Raw genomic sequence first — 25,294 nt, forward strand, 5'->3', positions numbered from 1 at the left:
AAATAAATGTTGAACAAAAAATGTAAAAAAAAAAAAAAAAATCACAAAATAATTTGAACATGCATTTCATGGATGCTTCACTGCACAGTGAACAATCTACATAGAAGCATCCATGGATATGATCAGTAGCCATTAACAGGATTCACTGCACTCCAAACACAGCTGGAATACAATGGAAAAGTGGGGAAATCGATTTCCCCACTTTTGGATACGGTGTACCCACTGCCCCGCGTTAGTCTGCACAATAAAGTGAGAGTCTGTGTGAATCTGAAAACTTTAATTTAATAAATGTAATGAATGTAATATCTTAACAAGGAATGGAAGCAATTTCTCCAAACTGACAAAAATCAAAGATCCACTTCACAGTGACATTGTGTGTTTTGTGAAGAGGCCATTACTAAACAGATGTAAAATCACAAAGCAGCTAATTATTAATCATTTGATAATTTATTCTGTACAACACTGGCTGATGGTTTCTGACTGTCTCTGTAAAAATAAAATAAAGGTTGGGTCAAATGGATCTGACTACAAACAGGTAGAGCAGTCCCCGCCAACAGCACATCCCTAAAAACAGACATATATACACTATGCATAAAGACACATGTACTCTTTTTCCTGTGCATGCGTTGGGAGTACATGTCTACTTTGAACATTATGCAGAGACAGCCACAGTGTTGGATACAAACTGCTGCTCCACCCAAATATACATCTTCTATCAGTAGCCTTAAAAACAAACTGCAGGTTCATGAACTTAAAAAGCTCGTCTTTATTTGAAATGAGTTCCTGATTATCAGAAAGGCTAAAAACCACCACAGAGAATTTAAGTCCTGCATTCTGCCAGTGTTTCACATTGTGAGGAGCAGTCACACAGACATACAGTAATTCACACATGAGAACATAATTAATATACTCCAAACTACACAACACAGAAAACACAGTGCAATATTCACATCTATATACCCCTTTATACAGCCATATTTCTATGCAGACAGCTAGTGTTTCTTTGTCTTCTCCTTTTTCTTCTTCTCTTGATATTCAAGGATCTTTTTGTGAAATATTCCTGCAGGACAAAGGAAATGCAAATCAGGTTGGACTTTTACTGCAGCACAATTACCAAAGAAGTCAAGTGCATGACTTAACATAAGTCACAAATGTGAGGACTTGCTTGACTAATCTTAAATAAAGACTTGACTTTGTATTCATAGCACAATATTTCTCTGTTTTATTATTGGAAAGCACTTTGGTCAACTTTGTTGTTTTTAAAAGTGCTATATAAATAAAGTTGGATTGGATTGGAATATTTGGGCATCAGACAGACTTTAACTTTCCACCATTTCAAATAAAGAGCTACAAACTTTAAATGAATTATATGCTTAACCAGAAGGAGAGTGACGGAGCCTAATGATCAGAGAGCAATCCTGTACACACACACACAGATTATATATCTACATGTCAGGAACTCAGTGGGGATGTGGCGTACAACACTAGAGGCCAACTTCAAGCCCATAGCGCAAGTCACCATCAAGTGTGGGATCTACCAATGAGACGCTCTATCATGTCATCATTTCGTCCTTTATTTTGCTCAGACTTCTAACACACTGGTGTACATGGTTGTGGGTGTTGCACCCAACCTCATGTGGCTCTTACTCTATTCCAATCAAATGACTGGTTCAGTGAAGCACACAGGCCTTTCCCTCTCCTCCTGTCATTTGTTCTTGAATTGTTGACTGGATTCTGGTGGCGGTGCTCTCACTTGGGTATTGTATCACTTCCTTGTTATCACTGTATCATTTATACTCCAGGGTTAAACTGGGCAGAACAGTTCAGGTGTCCATGTTACATTTGTGGTAGTTCAGCATCAAGCTAGTGCTACTGAAGAGAAACAAGCATGAAAAGAGTCAGGGGTTTTTTAAATTTCAAAGCAAAGTTTCACAAAAAGCTCAACAAACATCAGCAAACACACACTGTGTGTTTGCAGACGTGTCCCTCCCTCACTTTTATGCTCATTGTGTCAGATGTTTAGCTACTCCTCGGCCTCATTTACTAATAACAAAAAGTTGAAGCCTATTTGCAGCTCTGGAGGCCAGGATTAGTGACTTGACCCGGCTTAGCACCCTGGAATATCCTGTGGTAGCCAGGCCCATGTAGTCAGTGGGGTCAAAGGTAGCTGTGGCAGGGGTGTGGTCTCTGACCCGCTGCAGTGAGCTCATCGGGCGGTGCCGGGATGACAGAGGGACAGGTGATTACGATGGGACTAATGACTCTCTACCCTTTTATAGTAAATGGCCTGGTAAATGGCCTGTATTTATATAGCGCTTTACTAGTCCCTAAGGACCCCAAAGCGCTTTACATATCCAGTCATCCACCCATTCACGCACACATTCACACACTGGTGAGAGAGCAGTGTGCAGTGGAGGAAGCCACAAGGGCACCACAAATGTGATAATCTGGAAAAAAAGAAGTAAGCCTAAGGGATTAAATGTTCCACTAGAGAAGTCTTGTGCTGCTACGCTCAGCCTTTGACCAAGTGACAGATATTGTCACTTGGTCAAAGGCTGAGTGCACCCTGGTGCACCCTGAAGTCATGCAGGCACTGTTTTAGGTCGTCTCCCGGGTATCCCGAAAGAAATACTGAGAGCACGTCGTTCATGTCTCACACACTGAAAGAACTGCACGAATAAGTGGGCATTAAAGACTGTAGACTGAAATTATACAATCACAGCTCATATATTTAACAAAACATGCACAGTGAAAAGTGTAGAGTGTGAGTCCCTGGGATTGGGATTACTTCCTTTATTTACGAGCTGTAGTTGAGTACTAACCTTGCTGTGGTCCAGGCTGCTGCTGCTCCACCTCCTGGATAAACAAGTCAAACATCTGCGTCTGAATGAACTTCTTGACAAAGTGTCGAGTGACCTTGGGCTCGATTGCCTTGTAGAAGCTTCTCTTATCAAACACCCCACCTTCTCCAGCTCGTGCGTATTTTACATATGAGGCATAATGGCCAACTGTTTTCACGAAGAATTGCAGGAAGGCTTCAGAAACCACTCGGTTTAGCTCCTCCCCCACTGAAGGAGAGGACAGAAAGCATTTAAGAATGATTGAAGAAACACTGTGCTACATGTGTTCATGTGCTGCTGTTCACCCACCTGATGCATTTTGTCTTGTACTTAGAGCCACTAATATTTCAGCCTGGAGCTTTGGAGGCAGGATAGTGCCTTCATCACCAATCTGCAATTGTGACAGAAGCCCTTTTGTTAGCTACAAATCCTGACCTAAGGACTTTAACATTTTAGGTTTTTCATCATTTGACAACTCTTACTGAAACAATGAATGGGTCCTTTTTATCCTCAGACAAATCAACCACCAGCAGCTGTGTTATACACAAAAAAGGACCAGAGTAAGGACAGAGTGCCAATATTAACACCGTAATATTAACACCATCTTTTTGGTTGTTTTTATGGTCTCCATGTTAACTCACATCAGTCTGGTCAGTGACTTGGTCCAGCAGGCGCTTCTGGACTCCCAGTAGATAGGGGGTAGGTGCCATCACTACATCGATGAGGATTTCTGGAACAATGGAGATGAAGGTATGCTGCCAGGTGAAAGGGTAGAGCAGGGCTGCTACTGCATGAATGACCTGAGACAATGTGCTGCAGACAGACAGAGTCGACATCAGAGGTGGTATCGCGATGGTAACACATGTTTGTGATTAAAAAAACAATTTTTCTCTTCTTCTTTTATAGCTTAAGTACACGTAGCTGCGCCTCACTCAATGTTTTAATATGTTAAGCAGTAATACTGACTGAAAGGTGTAGATACAAAAACACACTGCTTCATGTATTTATACGAGTTTTCTTTTCAAACAATAAACATGTATTATTATTTGAAATTTTGTATCCGATGCAACAAGAACTAAGATGTCAGGGATGGGTTAAAGCTGTGATTGGCTCTGTCCAGTCCCAGTGTTTTCACACAGCAATGCTAGAATCTAATGTAAGAGTGGGATGTAAAGTGGTGCATCAGAGGTGCATAGATACCAGAGACACTAAACTGAGCAGTTGGCAGTGTTTCGTGTTGTGTAATCAAACTGAGCACAGATCAGTTAATTATAAAATCTACAAAGAGCATTCGGTAGTGAACACAAACATAACATTTGTCAACAAGAATCTATCACCCAGAGAGATCTTTGTGTCTGTGGTTAATATCTAAATGTTCGGACTACGGTCGTTTCAGATTTTGGAGAAACTATAAAATTCATTCCTTTGACTTTAGTCTCACATAACATGGCCCAGGATCTTCTTCTGCACATCCTGAACTGTTACTACTATTACACTGTTGGTAAATTACCCACAAATCTTTCTAATCCAGTCGTTTTTGCAGCTGCAGGCCTTACACTGACTTCCCCTGTTTATAGAATGGTACGACCGGGGCTACGCTGTGCAGTAAATGACATAAAAGTATACCTTGGTATGATTAAAGTATGTGTCTGAGTGTATAGACGATGTGATCTACCCAAGTTCATCTGCGATGAAAATGATCCGTCTCTCCAAGACAGCCGCTGCAAACACCAGCAGCACTTGCTGGTCCGTCAGGCAGCTAAAGAGCGTGGCAAAGTTGACGTGTTCCAGCCAGGAATCCAGCGGCCGGGTCAGACTGATGATCTGGTGGAAAGTCACCACTGTCACAAATATGTCAACAGTGGTGCCAGCATGTCATCACTCAACTGACAGGGCTCTGCTTTTCAGCTCTTTCTATATCACCGTTTCTTTATATTTATTCTTCTTCCACTTTAAAAAACTGCCCATAAAAATGTCTTTACAAAGCCAGAGAACCATGTTGTCCCCCACCCTGAGGTCTGGTCACAAAAAATGACCACCATCAGTGAATACCTGAGATGACTGTGAGCTGTTGAAACATGGTCTATGACGGGTGTCAGGTTTCTGCTCTGAGACAGAGGCTGGGTAATGCAAAACATGTTCAGACAAGTCCTCAGAAACATGCCAGCCTGAGGGATCTCTTATAGTCCCTGGGTTACTGCTCTGTGTGACCTGCCTAATGTAGTTTTAATACCTTTAACTGCTCAACATATATATTATTTTACAGATAGAGGTGTGTGGTTAGTGGGTTTTTCGGCTCTTTGATGTGTGCCGTTTCGTTGTTGATATTGAGACATCTACTCGACGACTGTAAAAATCTCCTTGATCACTGCAGAGGGCGTTCCTACCAGCATGCATCATTTTAGGCTGTCTGCAGTTTGCTTCCAGACATCGTTTACTGCTGCTTTGTCTCTAAATGCTTACTGCCACACTGACACTTATTTTCAGTGCACAGGGGGCTTACATGACGTGGCTATATTAAAAGCACTTCAGATCACTCATTACAATCAATTTAGCTGTGAACTCTTGTCATTTCTTGACCTCAACATTCACATTTTGGCTACAAAAAGAAAAAAGGAAGGTTTTTTTTCTCAGCACTAATAATGCTACGAATGCTAGGTATGTGGTTAAATTATTTGAAGACGCTGACATTATATGAAATCACTAAAATGTTTGTGAGGTCTGAACTTTTGCCAATTTTAATAACAACGAATGCTACGTTAGTCACATTTGTTGTCTTTGTCCCAAGTTTAACAAGTAACACCTGTTGAAGTTACGGAATTCAGTCCTGAACAGTTTACATGTCTTTAGGCAGTTCCAACAGCATTGCACTGAATATACCTCAAAGCTGAGAGAGAAGCTCTAACAGGGCATGAAAACAAACAGTCCAATGTCAACACATAGGCTTACTTCTTTCTTTCCAGATTATCAAAACCGTTTACATCAGGTGTGGGAAACGAGTCAAACAGCACGTGATGTACGTCATTATGTGACACGACCACAGAGTGACCAGGAGAATATTACACGCGAGTTTTCTGGTGAGTTAATAGCCAAGAAGCTGAAACCTCAGACTTTTTTTGGTTTTTCCTTTTTGCATCCCTAGTTATGTGTCCGTAACAGTATGGCCCTCGGAGAACAATATAAAAATTTAAATGGCCCTTCACATGAAAAAGGTTCCTCAGCCCTGATTTAAACAGATGAAGAACTGAAATGAACCAGAAAACACAGATAACAAACTCACAGACATGACAACCTGAGCTACACACATTTTAAAGGATCGTTGTACTGTGTTTTGAACAAAAAGAGATATTCTGAGTCTAAATTTACTAATGGAGTTAGAAGATGAGATAAATGAGAGTCTTTTCTTAATAGACATCAAAGAGGCGCTCACTCTGACCTCAGTGCCCGACTCAGGAATGAAGCTCTTAATCTCCACTGTGTTCCCTGGTGCTGGGAATTGAGCTTCTCTAAGTTTCTGCATGAATGGATAGATCATGGCCATGGAGATCTGCCGGCGCTTCTCCACCTCGTCGAATATCTGCACACATGGGAGAGAATAGTCACAAACTCAAAGTACGACATATGCTAAAGCAAGATTATTTTATTTTACTTGTGTTGTTATTGACTTAAATATCTAATTTCAATTTGTTCCGTTTTATGGACAAGCTGTCTCAAATCCTCACAGTCAGTAACACAATTAGTTAATCATTTAGTTTCTACTTTCACACTTGAACATATGACATACTTCTGCTTTGGCTCTCGGAGGAGGTGGACGCGTCTTTCACCCCCTCCTTCCCTTATTTTCCCTGCTGCTGCCTCTATGTCCTTGTCTGGTCTCGTCTGACTCTAACCCCGAGAGAGCCTCTCATTCTCGCTCTTGTTCTCTAAAAACTAAAGAAGAAGAACTATGGATTTGATCAACTGGTCCCTGAATGCAATTGACACTCTATTCTCGACGAGAAGCCTGGGTTCGGGAGAGCCTGAGTGTCCTGGAGGGACATTCCCTGCAGGATACACGATGGAAAAGATCTGGGAGGAGCTCACAGCTCTTAAACGGGAGATACACCTGGAGACCAGTGATGGACACTAAGAACAACTGTCTGTTCGTTCTAAAACAACATATCCATCATCTTTCATGCAGCTACCCTCCCCCCATCCGATGTGGACAGTGGCTCAGCCGGAGGCACGATCGCGAGATTGCAGCGTCCCAGATGCAGCTGTGCACACTGGCATACTCCCCCATGTTGCTTGTCTTGTGTTTTTATGGTGCGGTGATATTTCTGTTTTTCATGTGCTAGAGTTTTTGTCTTCTCCTCATGCCGACTCCTTTGGGGATCAGTATGAGCAGACATTCTTTTTCTCTCCTGATCTGCCCTTTTGTGTTACATATTTTGTTGTTTTTTCCTTTTGCGCCCTATCCTGACCTGTCTCCCCAATGTGAAGTTTGTGTATTGTATGTACGGTCGGCGAGGTCTGTCATCTACTTCCCATTAACACTGTTGGCATCTTCTGTCGTTGATGGAGAATGAAATGTAAAAACAAAGCTAACTTTCCAGTTTAGATGATTTATCAGCAACACCTTCCCAAGATACTGTAACTTGCTACCTTGTATCCTCGCTGTGTTGATACTGGTACACATGAAATCCCATCTCATCCCAACCTTTGTCTTTTATAGGAATGCCATAATTACGAAGCAGGATTTCATCTTCAAATTCAGGGTTCATTCTGGGTTTTTCTGTACCGAACACGTTTCTCTTCTTCCTCACTACCGGGTATATCGCCATGGTAACTCATGCTGCAACCATAACCTATTGCGGAGCAGATTATGTTCCAGATTAGAGGTCAACAGGTATGAAATCACTAACTACTGACCAGCAATTTCTCTGGAAACTAGTATCAGCAATCCTATAAGACAGTACTGTAGTATAATATATAGTATATAGTAGGATAGTAAGAGGGGCTAAAGTCTTTATAGTCTCTTAATATTTTGTTGTTTCCCAGGTGATCTGTAAAAAAATATAAATTCTTAAGCACAACTTTATTGATTTTTTTCCAGCTGGCTACAAACTATTGTTCTATAATAAAAGGACAATAAAGCAATAAAACACAGAACATCAGCTCATCTGATGTTCTGTGATTATAAAACATCTGTTTGTGGATGACCTAATATCACATTTGCATGTTGAATAAGCTGCTTTTAGATTTTTATTTCTACTGCAGCTGCAGCTCAAAGAATACAAACTAAAACGACTGTTTAAAATCAGTTTCAATGAAAAATTTCAGATTCACACATATGTATAAATACAGAGTTGTGATATTGATTAGTCAGCTTTCTTTCTTGGCTTCAAATAGCTAACATTTATTAAAACAGCACCGGCCTTTTTAACCAAAGCATGTTGCTTTCAGACTATGGGTTTAACTTCCTCATGTATTTCCAACAGTATAGTTTTATCTTGCTTCATATAAGCAGTTGCTTTACTGAAAGTAATAATAATAATAATAATAATAATAATAATAATAATAATAATAATAATAATAATAATAATGGATTGGATTTATATAGCACTTTTCAAGGCACTCAAAGTGCTTTACAATTCCACTATTCATTCACTCTCACATTCACACACTGGTGGAGGCAGCTACAGTTGTAGCCACATAAGTACACATAACTGTGATTGAATTGAACTGAATTTGACCAATTTAATTTATAATCGCACCAAATCACAACAACAGCCACCTCAAGGCCCTAAACCCCAACCCCAACACTACCCCTTTCATGTGAATACACAGGGAAATCCATAATGATAACCAGCATTGTGTGACCGTGTATTCTGACTGCGGATGTTAGGATGATGCCCTGGGTGTGTTTAACCTGCTTACAGGGCTTGGTGCCAACTAAACCAAGTACTATTAACTGCTACCAAAGTAATCTGACTACGCACAACCTCTGCAACAAGTTTCCTAAAATTCAGCCAATTTTTCTTCCAGAGCTGTTGTGCTGAACTCACCTTGGAGAAGAGCCCAAAACAAGCCAGTGTACTAATGATGCAGTAAGCCTCAGGTGGTCGCGCTCCTCTCCCTCCTGGCTGTGGATCAGAGAGTGAAACAAATATCAAACAGCAGTTTCCAAATGAGGACACTCTGCAAAGGACAGCTTCTGAACACTGACCAATAATCTCCTGCAGTATCCATTTCTTCTGCTGCCATCGATCTCAGTCAGAACAAAGGAGAAGGTCTCACTGAAAATGGACAACAACAACTGAAAACAGGGGCTGTAGGCTGGTTTACACAGAACAGAACCCTGAATACTGCTCAAAGGTTAAAGACCACCTGATTGACATGCATTACCTGTGGTACTCTGTCAAAGGAGCCCAGTTGATGCCTTCTGGGAAACAAAAAAGTGTGATTGCCTTTAAAGTCTTCTCCTCCTCCTCCTTCTGAGATCTCGCCATTCCATCTCTCTGCAAGTAAATATAAAAGTTTAAATCACTGTTTCCAAATAGATACATACATCATATGTACAACTGATTATAACTGTACAATTGTACAAAACAAAATTAAAGGAATACTTTTTAATCAGAGTATATCATTACGTTAACTGAACCTCTCTGATATAGATTTGGACAGTTAAGTAGCAGAGCAGGTCGTTTCAGCTGCTTTGGTGTTCATTAAATTAATGCAACAATTCCCAGAACAGACATAGTTTTTTTTCACTAGTTTTGCATTTAGCCAGGGTCAGTGTCAGCACTGTTAGCATGTCAGAGAGAATATTATGCTGCCAGTAAAATGACCAAGTGATGGTCTGGCACGCATATTCATGGAGGGACACACAGACCGCCAGAGGCTAGGCAGCGCCACCCCTGACTACACTGTCAGAACCCTGCTTTGGTGCTCTCCTTAACCAAATCCAAAATAACTCCAGTGAGAGACAAATATATTTTGAATGACTGCTCTATCTACCAGTGGATAGTTTTGCACCTCTGGTGTTGGTGCCAATTCTTTTCTGGGTCCTTCTCATGTATTGCCATTCCATATACCTGTTCATCTTATCTGCTATAATGGCTGATGTTAGCTTCCATGTTGTGCTGAGACAGATTTTAGCCGGTAGTTGGAAAAGACGGGACCCCTCTGTGGGGATCAGGACTGTCCGGGCTTTCAGTTAGACAGTGGGTTCATGCTCATTTGGGCTGTCAGATGTTCATGGAGTGCAGTTAGTTTTGCCGCATGATGTTAGAGGCAGTGCTGTCCCTTCTCTCAAATCCTTTCTGAGTATCTTCAAAATATACACAGCAATGACATTAGAATGTCATTCGGAGGCCGGGGACTGTGAGTGTCAGCACCACAGTCCAGGATGAGACAACAAACATCCACAAGTACATCAGTAAGATGGCCCCAACTGACCGCATGCTCAGTGAATACCTCAGGCAGCAGAAACCCAAGAAAGAGGAGGAAGAGGAGGAACCATCGTGGAAGGACAGGCCCCTGCACGGTATGCACCACCGGCAGATAGAGGAAGTGGCTGATATTCAGAAATCCTACCAGTGGCTGGACAAAGCTGGACTGAAAGACAGCACAGAGGCACTAATCATGGCAGCACAGGAACAAGCTCTGAGTACAAGATCCATAGAGGCTGGGGTCTATCACACCAGGCAAGACCCCAGGTGCAGGCTGTGTAAAGATGCCCCTGAGACAATCCAGCACATAACAGCAGGTTGCAAGATGCTAGCAGGCAGGGCATACATGGAACGCCATAACCAAGTGGCCGGCATAGTGTACAGGAACATCTGTGTCGAGTATAACCTGGAAGTCCCGATGTCAAAATGGGAGACGCCCCCAAGGGTGGTGGAGAATGACTGAGCTAAGATCCTGTGGGACTTCCAGATACAGACGGACAAAATGGTGGTGGCTAACCAACCAGACATAGTGGTGGACAAGCATATTTGGCCTTCACGATCATACTGACCTTGGGAAACTGGTAGGTAATCTGAGGTTCATAGGTATTGCTGTCCTTGGCCTTCTTGAGGCTGACCACCACCAGATACTCAAAGAAGTACTGACCACTGGCATAGCGGTGCTGCCTGGTTGTGTTCTCTGCTGCCTCCAGACCAGGTGGCTCTGTAAGCTCAGGCTCTTTGACTCCTATGTGAAGATAAAAAAGAAAACACAAACACATTTAGTGTGCTTGATCATGCATTTCCCAATAGTTCTTATTTGTATGAATACAACACACCAGTTAGAAATTGGAGAAGTTACAACATTAAAGACCATATATGATACACACAAACACACTAATGAGAGATATAAGAGAGAGAAATGCGAAACACCAGCTACTGTTAGACAGAGCAGTTCCTTGAGACTATAAGAGTAGACTGACGACCCTATTCAACCTATGACTTGATGCCTCACACATGGTACCTGGAATGTCTAGAACTACAGTCTAAAGAGCTTGGAAAAAAAAGTGTCTGGACTGACCTGACTGAGGGGTTCAGGCCTGTACAGAAAAGCAGTGGGGACAGAGCAGCTCCTCCTTACTAAATCCTGCACTTCATGCAGAGTTGTGCTATTGAAGTTGGCCTGTAGTGTTGTTCGCCCCATCCCAGTCTGATGAAAGCTCTTAGATCATGTATAGTTCTAGTCATTCCAAGATTTATGTTTGTGACACAGAGTCATAAGCTTTCTTGTAGTTAATCTAGGTTGTGCACAGTTGGTCAGTCTGGTCTAAAAGTCTAAAGTGACTTTTCTATCTACCAGAAGTAGTTGATAAGTAAAATGCTTGACCTTGTCTTCAGCAGTCAGTTATATCAGTGGATACTGGATTTTCTCAGTGACAGTCCACAGATGGCAAGACTTGTGCCCCACACCCCACTGGTGGTACTCATCTCAAATAGGAATAAGGTGAGGTGCACAGTCTGAGGGGTGCTCCCATAACAACTTCTCCCTAAATCATCATTGCTTTGAAGTAGCAGAGATGGAGCATTGTGAAGGACATCACACTGTCACAATCTTTTCACCCAGCTCCCCTCTGACAAACAGTATAGCTTAGCAAATCCACGAACTGCCAGGTTCATGAGGAACAGTTTTTATCCAACAGCCATCACTAAACTGAACTCTGCCCATCACCCTGTGACACCAAAAACAACTCTCTCCATCAGTATAGATTTTTTAGACATTGTGATTCTGTTGTATGCAACACATGCAATGACAATAAATGTATTGTATTCTACTGGCTGGTAGCTGAACTGGACTTAAGCACTTCGAGGCGTCTGTTGTTGTGATCTGGCGCCATATAAATCAAATTTAATTTAATTCATTTTTAATCATTGTCACTGTTTCCATCTTCTCAAACTTACATTGGAAAAAATAGAAGCTCCTTTCTATAACATTTTATTCACATCCTCACTTTGCAACTACTTTTAGTCCATCCATCCATTCGCTTCAGCTTATCCTTTTCAGGTTCACGGGGGGCACCGGAGCTTATCCCAGCTGGGGTATGTCACACAGTGGAAATTTGTATCTATCTTTTATATTGGACCTGATTTTAGTGTTTACTTCTGAGTGTAGTTTTTATTTGCATGATTTTATGATGTTCCACTGTGGACCTGCTGGGTATGGGACAATTAGCTGATAGTGATCACCTGCTGAGGCATGGGTGTGTCCAGATGTGGCCTATCAGCTGTTTAAAAGACCTATTAAAAGGAAGCTAGGTGAGCACTGGGGGGAGAGAGGCCCCAGAAGGCCAGCGTGGAAAAGAGGGACCTGCTGCCTGATCGTGGGGGTGTGACGACTCATTTGGAGACCGATCTGTCAGCATAATGTGGCGACCCAGTGCCGACAGCGGGAATGGCGCCAGCAGGGCACCTCTGCATGCATTTGTGAGTAGTGTCTCCACTGCTGTTCAAAAAAGGGAAATGCTAAATGGACTGGTTCTTTGGTTCTTATGTAGTGCTTTTCTACTCTGCTTCAGCACTCCAAGCACTTTAAACAACACGCTACATTCACCCATTCATACAACACTTAAGTGCTTTCTATCTAAGATTTACACATACTGAACACATCAGGAAACAACCTTCAAAACTGGATTCAGTCTCTGGCTGCAGACTGAGGGAGCCAGAGGTTGAACCACCTGGCTGTAATGACAGTGTTCAGGCTCAAACATAAAACAGCTGCTCTGATGCTGAAAACCTTTAAATGTCTCATTTTTAAACAATAGCCTTGTATGTACAATTAATAATGGCTTTAAAATTATAATCATTCTATTATTAATTATTCAATTATACTTAAATATTATAATAAATATAGAAACATTTCACTGCCCTGATGTCTGGTGGAGACTGTACTGCACAATATTAAAATCTCTGCCCTTGATGCACTGGGTTATTTAACCAGTACTTCCTGTGTTGTCACAACAAATGCGCGAGAGGAAACGAGATTTAACGCTGGCCAAAAAAGACCTAGCATCTGCAACAGAACACTGCTCACATCAGCTCAGCGGTGCACGTGAGGTCAACCACGACTACAGTCACACATTTGGAAACTGTGTTGACATCTAATCACGACGTGTCCAAATGTCCAGCGGCACCTTCAAAAATCAGTTTTCAACAGGATAATACTCACTGTCCCTTTTGCCTTTGCGGAAGGAGGACCAGATGGCACTAAACCTCTTGAAGGGCCCTTGTCGTCCGTCATCTTCGCCTGATGGAATGGCACCTGGAGAAACCAGCAGCTGCTCAGTACTGAAAACATACGTCGGTGCTCACTTCCCCATACCTCCTCTGCTCGTTTAAAGCCTCATAAATCTCTGTCCTCTTTTCCAGCACTCTAGCTTATCAGATTTCTGTTCAGGTTAAGTCCATTAACACCATTATGCCTGAAATAAATGTGAAACTGTGACTAACATGTCCTATGAGTAGACTATAAAACTCACAAGGCAGTTGTTTTAGTTGAGCATTCTTTAAGACTGACTTTCAGTTATGAAACCATTACTCGAGTACCCAAAGGAAAGATGATCTGCACTTACCATGCTTCTCAGAAACATCCGTGATGATGTTACCCATGGGTTGTTCACCTAAACAACACAACAGAATACGTGAATGAAGATGTCCGAGTCAGCTTCTGTCTATGTTCTGTGCACGTACACAAAAAAATGACAGCTACAGGTATTTGGATTGTATTAATTAAAGTATAAGAATGCAGTGCACTACAACAGTGAGACGTTAGAAACCAATGAGCTGGAATTGAGCCCTTTAGACCCCACGCCTTAAGTCGCCCTGTGTAAATAACAAGCGTAGCTTTATGATTAGCAGCTACGATGTACTGAGACAACAGCCCCTAACATGTTTCTGTTACCTAGCAACAAAGCTTTTGCTACATAGGTCCTCTTTATTAATCCCGTGTTTATACTGCAGCGCTGACAGTCTGCTGAATCATCTGTTTGTTTTACACTCTGAGGAAGGAATTTCCCCCAACTTGTGCTTCACATCATCTCAGAATCAAAAACACTGGAGAGCAAGCCTTTTTGGTAAATAGACAGCATCAACAACAATGTGTTAAATACCATTTAAACTGTACATCACTTAAGAACTTGGTGATAGGCTGGTTTCTATCACCAAGACAAACAAAGACAAAGCTCAAGTTTATCAGTTTGTTTCAAAATCAAAAAGTATTAAAGAGGCAATCAAAGGCAGGGAAAGAAGTGCTTCGGACAACAAAATACATTTAAATATATAGTTAAACAACATTTTGTCCTACAAACTTTGGAAGCTTATCTATCTCACATCCACAGCCAAATAAAAGTGAAAGTCAACTATACCAGTGTTATTTCTGTGGGGTTTTCTTTCTATATTAAATAGATCCATCACCAAGTAAGCAGTTACCATAAAATAAGTAAATCTTTGTGTCTAAAACACAAATAATCATTGCATGGAAGACAGTTAAAGTAAGTCAGAGACATCAGCATCCGAACAAAGACTTAAATTAGTTCCCAGTGGGTTTGTAGTCAGCGGCTCTAAACACCAGTCTTTGTCGCTCCTAAGCTCCCATCTAGTGTTTTTAAGCTGCTAACCCAAACATAGCAGGCTAGATACAACCCTGTTTCCATGCACAACTGGCAGACTAAAGACAAAGGCCAAAAAGAGAAGCCCTGGCTGCAGCAGGGTCACTTGCCTTGGGAGACCAGCACAGCAGCCATACGACGACGAGTGATCGAGATGTGAACCTGCCAGCTGGTCAAAAAATAGAAAAGTAGACAGACTGTCTACTGGCTCACCTATGAAACCATGAAAGTATCACTTCCTCTAAATAGATGGTGTTCACTGAAGGGTCCCTGAGCTCAGATAAACAGAGTGAATTTGGCTCTTTTCTAATCACACTAACCACTCACAGTACTTCAAACCACTGTTTGACCATACAATGAAACTGAGTTTTGTCCCGGAAACTTAAAGTTATCCAAGTTTATCTACCTCACATCCACAGCCAACAATTAGAATAGTATCTGGAAAAAACTCACATGCACAAGGCGATCGTGTAAACTACCAACTGAAACCCCCAGCCAATCAGAGTGTTCAAGCCCTGAACCATTTCTGTCAGTCAAAAACACTAAGTCACATAAAGAGGGGGGCTCTCAGCAGGGAGCAGGTGCTTCAAGAGTCAAGTTGCCAGCTGAACTCAAGACTTCAGGAAGTAACTAGTTTCTATCTTAAGCAAAAAAGTAAAAGTAAAGTTAAAATTAATACATCCATTATAATTCCCAGTCTCTCACACACGCATATTATTATTATTATTATTATTATTATTATTATTATTATTATTATTACATGCCAACTTTAAGCCAATTGCACAAGTCACCATGAACTGTGGAAGCGATAGATCGATAGATATACACATAATGCAATTAAATAATCATTTTGAAAACATATCACATCATATCAGGAGGCTAAAGTATACGCTGACTGTGTGGTTGGTGGAAAAACAGAAACAAACAAAAACAAACCAAAGACAGTTTCTAGGTTAGATTCAATCGATCCGTCTGAGCTGAACTCTGTTAAACCAAAGTTCACTTTGAACACCACAGCTCTTCTAAATCATTTTGAGCTAACTCGTTTGTGGTTGTCACTCCACTCTTTGCTGCATGTACATGTTGAGCGACCACACTCCACACACAGACAAATTGCAGCCAGAGCAGATTAAATAAGCAGCTGCAGGACACAGTCCAGGTTTCACTTCAGTCTGGCCAAGTCCCTGACAATGTTTACTGAGTCTGCAGTACACAACTTTGGCATTTGCAATCTGTTGTCCTGTGTAAACACCAGTGGCAGTGCCTTCCTACTCAGTAACTTGCAGAACTGTGCTGAATGAGCCCGCGGGACAAAAACACGTCTCAGGTTGTGTTTTAGTGTCAGTTTGACTCTTTCTTGACCCTACACACTGCTGCGTTTTTGAGCTACTTCTTTTCAGCTCTGATGTGATGTGGGTGTAAAAAAAAAAAAAAAAAAAAAAAAAAAAAAAAAAAAAACACAGCCCTCCCTCGGGCCCACAGGGTCTTAAACATGTTATAACAAGATGCTGTCAAGTCAAAGGAGGTGATTAAAGCAAGACTAACTAAAGCTGCCTGATATCCTGTTTCCATGTTCTTGTTCATTCCTGCAGCCTTTATATCACAAATCTGCCAATTTATCTGTTTACCCAATGGAAAGTTTTATCCATGATATAGACTGTTTCCCTTCATAAGCACCATGTGTTTTCCACCTAAGCCTGCGCTGAAAAGGTGTTCTTCCAGCAGCTAATGCAGCTAAAAGCAGCCTTTCAAACTGGCTGTCATTTCACCTCCTGAGGCTACAAGGCAATCTACAGCAACATCCACAACATGCGCACAGTAGATGAACTAAAACAGATGTGAGGGCAAGCTTACAGACCATCACAGTTCAAGCTGACCACAAGCTAAATGATCATATGTGCACCTGACACAGCCCCAAACAACATTTTAGGCTCATACCATGAACACAGCATCACGACAAGCTCAACAAGTTTCATGTCACGGACTGTAAACACATCACAGAGGTCAAGTATTTAGGTCGTAACCTCCACGCTGCACTTTATGTCAGCTGTAAATGAACAGCAGAGGTTTCCCTACAATGAAGTGGAAAAACACCGATACACACATGGGCGCAACCTGTTCGAGATAAGTTACTTCAGCAAGTTTCGGCAGGTACCGTGTTTGTCGAGAAACTACACCGCTCAGTAACATCATGATAATAACTTAGGTGGACTCGGGTTATCCAGCGGTAAGACTTCTCTAATATCCAGTACTCACTCCATCTGTTTTTGGGGTTCGTCAGTCGGACTCCTTTCCGTCTCTTCTTCACAGTCTCACTCATTGCTGCCGCTCTACTGTCGGGGGTTCCTATCAGCACACTCAGTAACAGCACGGCAGTATTTTACCATCGTCATCCCGCTGCATGCTACACACATAGCATTTTAACCTCGCGCTCAACTACTATGTACGCTGAAGTACGTTACCGCTGTAGGTGCTGCGTTCGCGTTATGTGGGACAAACGAAGTGTTGCGTGTTTCGTTCGGTTCTTCGCGGTTTTATCGTCCCACTCTTGAGGACCTGATTTGCTTCTAGAAACTACCGAGCCAAGAATAAAAAGCCAACAAAAATACCATAAAATAAGTAGAAGAAAGTTAATGAGCGGATGTTGGAGTCATGTTGTCGCAACAAACCCGATATTCATGAACGCAGCACTAGAGCCCTCAAACATTGCTTCATTTAGTTATTTTTCGACGGAAGCGGTTAGCTCTTCCAGCTGTATGCAGCAAGCAGGCGGTGACTTGAAACAGCAGCGTGCCAACTCAACTCCAACTCAAACTCACAAAGCACAGTCAGGCCTCCTTAATTGGTTTTCTGTCAGAGACATGATGAGACTGGATGACACCTCTGAGAAATACTGTTTGTTAGTGAGGGCGCCTACGGGAATTAGTGATCAGGTCAGGTACAATTAAATACGACCTACTCTTTTAAAGAATTCAGAACGCTCTAAAACTGAAAATTGCTCTTTCCACAGGATGAATCCATTTTAGATCAAAAGTGTACAACCACACCATGGTACTATGTCAATTTCAAGTCATTCTGATTTTGCCTTCCAAAATAATGGCCTGTTGAAAATGCCCATAACTTACCTAACTTTCAGTGATTTCAGAATGCTCTAAAAAGGAAATTTTCTGTTTCCACAGAATAATTTCACTTTAAATCAACAGGATACAACCTCACGATGTTACCATGTCAATTTCAAGTCATTCTGATTTTGCTTTCCAAAATAAAAGCCTTTTCAAAGTCAAGGCTGGCTTGACACAAGTGGGAAAACTGGGATGTTGTGAAACACAAAATATAAATGTTTTAATCACAGGGAATGTTATCTTCTGACTGTAATCATTGAGCTTCATGCCAATATGTCGTGTATGAACTATCGTATTTGTCTGAAGGATTGTGTATAGTCCGTGTAATAACGATGCAACCGTAAAATATAAACATTAGTACGCTTCGTTATATTTAATATTACTGTAGGCATAAGGATAAATTATGTTACAGGCTCCTGGGACGAGTTAAAGCTGGATATAATGTACATCAACAAATGAGAAACTTTAGGACATGTTTTACTCAATTACCTGCAGTGTTGGGGAGTAACGGAATACATGTACCGCCGTTACGTATTTAAAATACAAAATATGAGTAACTGTATTTTAATTTTATTCTGCAACCTAGACATCCACATTACTCACTCTCACGTAACACATACTGTACATATAGGGCCTTGGGGGTGGACACGTTTTACAGCATCCAGAGGATGGTCGGTGTACTCCAACCCACCTCTGGCGCTGGTGCCCTACCCTCAATTTTAAATGCATTTAGACACTAAGGGTTTTCGGGAAGAGCTGTGCTGCTCTCTGAGAGGAAGCAGGAACCATGCTCTCCTGAGTTTTAAATGCACTTTAGAACAGCACACATCAACACTACATATGAGCGGGCGTAGGGAGGTTTGAGGTCTTCACTCACCCCGGTTCTGTTAGCCGTCAGGGCTGGGGGGCTGGGAGGAGGTGCTGGCCGTCAGACTGGGGTCTGGGATGTGGGGCCTCCCTGCTACTGCAGATAAGGAGGTGGTTCACTTGCCTCCACCCCAGAGAGAAGGGTTACATCTCCTGGGTCTAGGTGCGGCTTGCCCCTCTGAGGGCGGGGGTACCTGGACCTGGGATATAGAGTATGTTTGGGGAGTGCGACTGTCTGTGCAGTGTCTATTTGTGTCTGTCTACACGTTGGGTGAGTGCCGAGTATTTGGTTGTGCATATGGGGTGAGAATGCACGTCTGTGTCCGCGTGTGCCTGTTCGTCTGTGTCTATATGTCAGGTTGGGTCTTAGACTCAACCTCTCTGGGTACATCTCAGGCCCTCTAAAGTACGGAGGCCTATCTCCCCTCACCACACTCCCTGCCGGTGGCTGATGCCCTCAGACGTTGGTGTGTTGGTGGTCCTTGTCGTCTGGGGCTGGGCGCTCATGTATGTATCGGCTCACTCCTGGTGGCCGATTGGTGGGGCCGGGCGCCTGTGGCCCAGCTGGGCTCCTTCCGGGGGGTGGGATGCCGTCAGGCCTCTGGCCTCTGGGCCTGAAGCTCGGTCCTCTCTGGCACAGCTGGCTGCCGGCAGAGCCCGCGGGCACGCCACTGCAACCCCCTCTGGCCTCTGTAGCTGCGGGGTGACCTCTCCTTTGGGGCTCTACTCAGCTATTCCCAGGAGGGTGGCATGGTTCCCCCCCCTTTGGTGGTCCTCCTCGGGTCCTTGTACTCTGGGGCCTCTGGATATCTGGGGCCTGGATCTCCTCCATACCTGCTTCATACCCTGGTGGACAGGGCTATGGCTCCCCACACTCCCTAGCAGATCGTTACATGGAGAAACCTTTGGAATACAAGCATGCTGATCCACACAGGTGTACACACGGGTGTTCACAGACGCGGACTACAGCTTTCTTGGCTGCTGTCTCAAAGCACATCGTGCGCTGTCTATCTTGCGTGCTGCACAATATCGTTTATTATTTAGTATCTACTGTTATCTACTGCTAGCTAGTTTATTGTGATGGTGCTGTTTTTTTTATTATGTTGCTCTTTGTTGTTTGCTTTCTCTTCTGTTTTTTTTCTCCATACAGGTGATCCAGGTGTTTTGTTTGTTTGTTTGTTTGTTTTTTCTTCTCTCTCTTCCCCCCCTTTCTCACCGTCTCTTCTCCCCTTTGGTTTTCTTTCTCCCTGTCCTATCCCCCAGTCATGTCTGTCCCGTTTCACAGCAAAATCTCCAGTGTTAAATTAACACTAGAGAGTGTCTATATGGGTCCACACCTCTGAGTGTTAAATACAACACTGTTGAGTGTTAAATTAACACTTTTGACAGTGTTATATGTTTAAAAGTAATGGAATACATTTTAAAAGTAACCTTTCCAACACTGATTACCTGTCATATTCAAAAATACGTGATTTTAAAAGTTAAAATAAATTGATATTCAGTAAACTTTCACGTATTAGTTTGATCTGGTTTACGATGGTTTACTTATCTACAAATGCCCTGTCATGCAAAGAAGAAGCCCGGTGTGAATGCGGCGTCTCCTCTGGGCTGAAGTAGAAAACTCTTCTGACTACAGGCGAAATTTTGCTGTTTGTATTAAAGAGGAGAGAGACCACCCGGCTCGTTCTCAGCGCTCACTTAAAAAACCTGCATCTCTGGTGTGGGTATGCATCAGTGCATCAGTGACTGTAGAATTGTCCACTGAAAGATATATACATGTTTCAGAGCAACGTATCCTCCCATTCAGTTTGTCTGTTTGAAGGAAGGGCTGGCAGATTTCAGCAAGATAATGCTAAACTGCACACTGTATCTCTCACAGCAGCACGGCTTCATAATTTTTAATGCACAGGTACAATACACAATCTTCACTTTTCTAATTATTCTAAATATTCTTTGCTATTTAAACATCTTTCAGTAACCTGCTCTGCTCTGTTTGCACACTACAACCTGGGTTTGCCACTTATCTGCACTCTAATTTTAATAACTGTACAGTACTCTGCTTTGGTAACTATTGTCCACGATGTAAATATGTAAAAATTGTGTTTCTGCTCTGTGTCCTGTTCTGTTTGTATATGTGTGTGGGTTTTTTTTTTTTTTTTTTGGGGGGGGGGTTTGCTGCTGATACAACCAAATTTCCCCTTGTGGAACAATTAAAGGATTATTCTATTCTTTATTTGGTTTAGATCTACATTTTACAGTGTCGCAACACGAGCTTTGTATTTATTTTAATCTAATCTGACACTCTGTCTGGTTCCAATTAGCTTTTAAGCATTGTCCACAAATTTTCACTAGTGTTAAAGTCACAGCTATGGAAGGATTTCCAAAAGCTTAACATTCGTCTGCCAGTCAGCAATTGCCAGCCGCCTCCCTCCTTAGGGACTCCATCTGTATGGCCTCCTGAAGACCTCTGTCTTCTCAGTCACCACCAGCCTGTTAGCCAGAGGGTTTGTCTTTTATTCTGTCATCACCAGCCCGGGCACCTAAGGAGTCCTGTCACTTCCACAAAAGTAGCCCTCCTTGGCCTTTCTTCCATTTATGGTTTTCTAAAGGGTCCTATCCCCTTTGCCGATGCCAGCCTCCAACCAAACCACTGGAGGTCTTTTTCATCTACACCAGTTGGCCACCTGTGCGGCTCCCAGAACACCTCCTCCGTTGGGCTCCTGGCCGACCCGTCGAGCTGCTCAACTCTTGTCATGGATTATCTAGCCATCACCTGAACTCTTTTTCTGCCTTGGTTTTGTATACGTCTGTTACCTGTTTTTCATTTTGTGTTTTGGTTTCAGTTTTGGTCATTTGACTTTCTCCATTAGTTTCAGCAGTGCTGCCAGGTTTCCCCTCCCCCCCGTGTTGTCTCCTCTTCTTTGTGATGTCCGTCCTCGAGGTTGTTTGTTTTCCCACCCTGCGGTTCCCTGGTGTTGACCTGCATTTGTCTTGGACTTTTTGTAACTTTGTGAATAATCAGCATTAAAACTACATTTCTATCATTTACACCTGGTTTCCTGAGTTCTGCATGTATGCTCACCACACAGCCATTTCCTGACAGCGTCCTCCTTAGAGGGAGTGGATTTGTTGAAAATAGGTCAACCTTGTTTTATGATGATTCATGAAACAAGACCTTTCACATTGTTTTCACTTCTTTTTAAAAATGACTTTCATTTTCATTCTGTATCCGAAAGCTTTTTCTTAGATTCAAACCACCAGTATTTGTGTTATTTGTCTAACTGTGTCTGAACACATCTGGAGAGAAATGCTGACAACACAGCTGCAGTACTTTTGAGGATTGTCTTTATCCACAAGAATTACAACCAAAAGTAACAAGCAAGGCCATTTTTATATACTTTATATAGTCCAGGCTGTTTAAAGACAGTGTTTGAGTGCCATGAGTTTACATTACTGACTCTGCATATTAATGGGGAACCTCTTAGATCAAAATTCCCAAATAAATTGGCTATTTAGGAATACTGCTCACCTTTGTCGGTGAGCAGTATGTTTGAGCTCAGTCATACCTAGCTAAATTTCATCAACAAGAATGACGAGTACCAGAAGCAGTCATGCATGCTCAGTCAACTAAGCATGGGGGAATCATGTGACTACATGATCTCATCTAGTCACATGACTACTTGACTCCTCCATATTTCACACATGAACTGGAAGTATTTGGGTTGTTGCTATGTCCCTTCTTTCCCCACCTTTGGCTTTCTTGGTAAAGATTTTGGTGTTTCTTCACACCTGCATGTTTACCTTGCTTCAGTGTGAGCAATGACATTTCATCTAAAATTCCCTATTTACTGTGTGTGAATAAAATTTTGTATTGTAGAAGTAGTTTAAAGTGTAAATAAAAAAAATTGTCACACACTGCATCTGCAGACGACTCTTTAAGTCAGCTGGTAGTAAGCAGTGTTGGTCAAGTTACTTGAAAAAAGTAATCATTAACTAATTACTGATTACTTCCTCAAAGTAATCCCGTTACTTTACTGATTACTTATTTTCAAAAGTAATTAATTACTTAGTTACTTTTTAAAAACACGATTTACAACCTGAATAGGTGATAAAGCGATAGATCTTTCAGCCCAATTCTACTTTTTCTACATAATCCATCATACAAAATGTAATCAAATGGAAAAGTCCCTTTTTAAAACTTGTTTTATTAGTTTTAATCTTTTAACTTTATGCATCAAGCAAAAATTTAATTATATGCAACATTCTCTGACTGGAAGAAATTTGTTTAATATTTAAACCGATTTTCTGCACATTCCAGCATATAAAACATATCTTTTTTTGTGTGTTTACACTCACTCTTTCAAATAGATGCAAGTAAAACACAGCAGAAAATAAATAAAGTCAAAGACTCAGTGGTCCTTTTGCTCTATTTGCACCTGCAAAGCAGGAGTAGGGTAGGCGGAGGTTTACCCTGGTGCAGGTGTGCCGCAGTGGTCAGTGGAAGAATCCACGAGTTTCTCTGAGTTTCCCCATTACGTCATAGCTACTCGGTGCTTGCTCGGAAGTTCAGGGGTTTTTTTTCGCTGTAAAAGAAGTTTTCTTCCCACGCACAACGGACACTAATGTTTTGTCACTTTTTATGGAATCAAACTCAAAGTAAGGTCAGTACTTCCACGCTTTAAACGCTGCACGCTCATACTCTCTCCCGCACTAAATACATGATCCATTGTTGATCTGCACACAGCTGTTGTCACGAACGTCGCACTTGCTTACGTCACTGTCGTGAGACATTCTCGCAAAAAAAATCACGATTTTAGTAACGCAGCGTTCCTACGGGAAAGTAACGGTAATCTAATTACCATTTTGCAATAGTAATCCATTACTTTACTTGTTACTTGAAAAAGTAATTGGATTACAGTAACCCATCTCTGGTAGTAAGTGAAGGAGGTTATTGTGGAGTGTGATAAACCGCTGATGGTGATTAGCCAGTTCTGGGCACATGAAGATGCACAGGTGTTGAAATATCCATGGGAACAATACTGAACACAGAGCTGCCCCAGTGAGTCCATCACAGTGTGAACATTAGCTAGAACTTGTAGTAGAAGGAGCTTTGCATGTTTGAGTAGAAAGGTGTTATATTAGTACCAGTCCATATTAGCATTCATGTTAAACACATACCTGTCTTCATCATGTGTTTCTCACCACCTGAGAGCTGTGAGTCCCCATCGTCATCTGGAACAGATTCTGGGATTGGAAATGAGTTTGGAGATTATTATTTATTATAAAACATAAAATCAATCAATCAACCCTGACTCAGTTTCATTCTTTACAATGTAATGTCTTGGCACTATCCTATGGATGCTGCAGTTTGATTTGGACTTGGTTTCTCGTCTCGGGCTGACTGTTTTTTCTTTTTCATCTAATCTTTTTTAACATCAGCATTGATTCTGGTTTTCCCTTCATGAGTGAATGTCTGAGGGGAAATGTCACTTTTATGTAGTTGGACCTAAAACACTCTTATTGAAGTTTTTACAGTCACCTTTCTTTGTTTGTTTTTGCCTTAAGGGCGCATGCTTCTCTTTTACAGCATTGTCACTGCTTCACCTCCAGGCAAAGGTGTTTCCTTATTTAGAGAAATGTGACTGTTCTTATATGCAGGTGGTATGCCACTTGGTTTATTTAACTCTGATTTACTAACACAGGTATGATGGGCAGGTGTGATAGATTCTTCCTTAGCCTCCCCTCGTGTGACTGAACTGCCACTGCCAGAAGGTAAACCTGTGTAAACCTTTATTTGTGAGTTACACTGCTCTTGCTAGAATGCTGGTGATTGTTTAAATGAACAATCTTCATCTTTGTTTGTTTATACACTTCTAAATTGTACACTTTGACCAGTTTAGTGATGTAAGTATGTTGGCTGAGAGACACTGTTTGTTCACTGTGGGCCCCTCAGGCTGGGGCCTATCAGTAACACTAACTCCGATGTACACAACAACAGATGGCAACAGATTAGTGATATTACTGATTTATTACAGTTAATTGGTACATTATCAAACATGGATTGATTTAATTGTCAACTTGAAAGGGCTCAGAAAACACTGTTTTCTTTTAGTGCTGTGACACTGTAAATATAAGGCCTTATTTATGAGAATATATGTGCCTGTGTTTGCATAATGCTGCATGATGGTAGTCAGACTAGCACAACAGGTTTCTGACCTTTTCTTGATGACTCTCGCGTCGATGAAAAAGACCTGAGGCCCCTTCGCCGTGTAAATCCACCGTCTTCACTGTTGATCCTTTCTGGAGGCACAATACAAACCGACTCAATGAAAAAGTTATTACTAAGCTGAACAGAACATTCTTGATTACATGAA

The 25,294-nt window shown here is 41.9% G+C and overlaps 1 protein-coding gene across 3 annotated transcripts in view; it reads right to left on the reverse strand.

The window, feature by feature from the left end:
• Positions 1 to 262: 262 nt before the first annotated feature.
• dennd2da (DENN/MADD domain containing 2Da) overlaps positions 263 to 25,294 on the reverse strand; it is a 33,574-nt gene continuing 8,542 nt past the window's right edge. For 2 of the 3 annotated variants that reach the window (XM_085393561.1, XM_085393560.1), the window contains exons 3-17: positions 25,137 to 25,220; positions 24,099 to 24,164; positions 13,897 to 13,944; positions 13,494 to 13,586; positions 10,843 to 11,018; positions 9,228 to 9,340; positions 9,049 to 9,118; positions 8,888 to 8,965; positions 6,277 to 6,417; positions 4,516 to 4,664; positions 3,482 to 3,653; positions 3,323 to 3,373; positions 3,150 to 3,231; positions 2,823 to 3,068; positions 263 to 1,060 (exon numbers count right to left, since the gene is read on the reverse strand). In XM_085393561.1, the coding sequence (XP_085249687.1) occupies positions 993 to 1,060; positions 2,823 to 3,068; positions 3,150 to 3,231; positions 3,323 to 3,373; positions 3,482 to 3,653; positions 4,516 to 4,664; positions 6,277 to 6,417; positions 8,888 to 8,965; positions 9,049 to 9,118; positions 9,228 to 9,340; positions 10,843 to 11,018; positions 13,494 to 13,586; positions 13,897 to 13,944; positions 24,099 to 24,164; positions 25,137 to 25,220 (1,637 nt within the window). In that variant the 3' untranslated portion in view covers positions 263 to 992. Of the gene's footprint in view, positions 1,061 to 2,822; positions 3,069 to 3,149; positions 3,232 to 3,322; positions 3,374 to 3,481; positions 3,654 to 4,515; positions 4,665 to 6,276; positions 6,418 to 8,887; positions 8,966 to 9,048; positions 9,119 to 9,227; positions 9,341 to 10,842; positions 11,019 to 13,493; positions 13,587 to 13,896; positions 13,945 to 17,187; positions 17,891 to 24,098; positions 24,165 to 25,136; positions 25,221 to 25,294 lie in introns of those variants that run through there. The other variant, XM_085393562.1, reaches the window with a different exon arrangement.

This window comes from Rhamphochromis longiceps, linkage group LG20 (assembly GCF_057381845.1).
Source record: "Rhamphochromis longiceps isolate RC_006_pf linkage group LG20, R_longiceps_female_GT1.1, whole genome shotgun sequence".
In the NCBI taxonomy this organism is placed as follows: Eukaryota; Metazoa; Chordata; class Actinopteri; order Cichliformes; family Cichlidae; genus Rhamphochromis; species Rhamphochromis longiceps.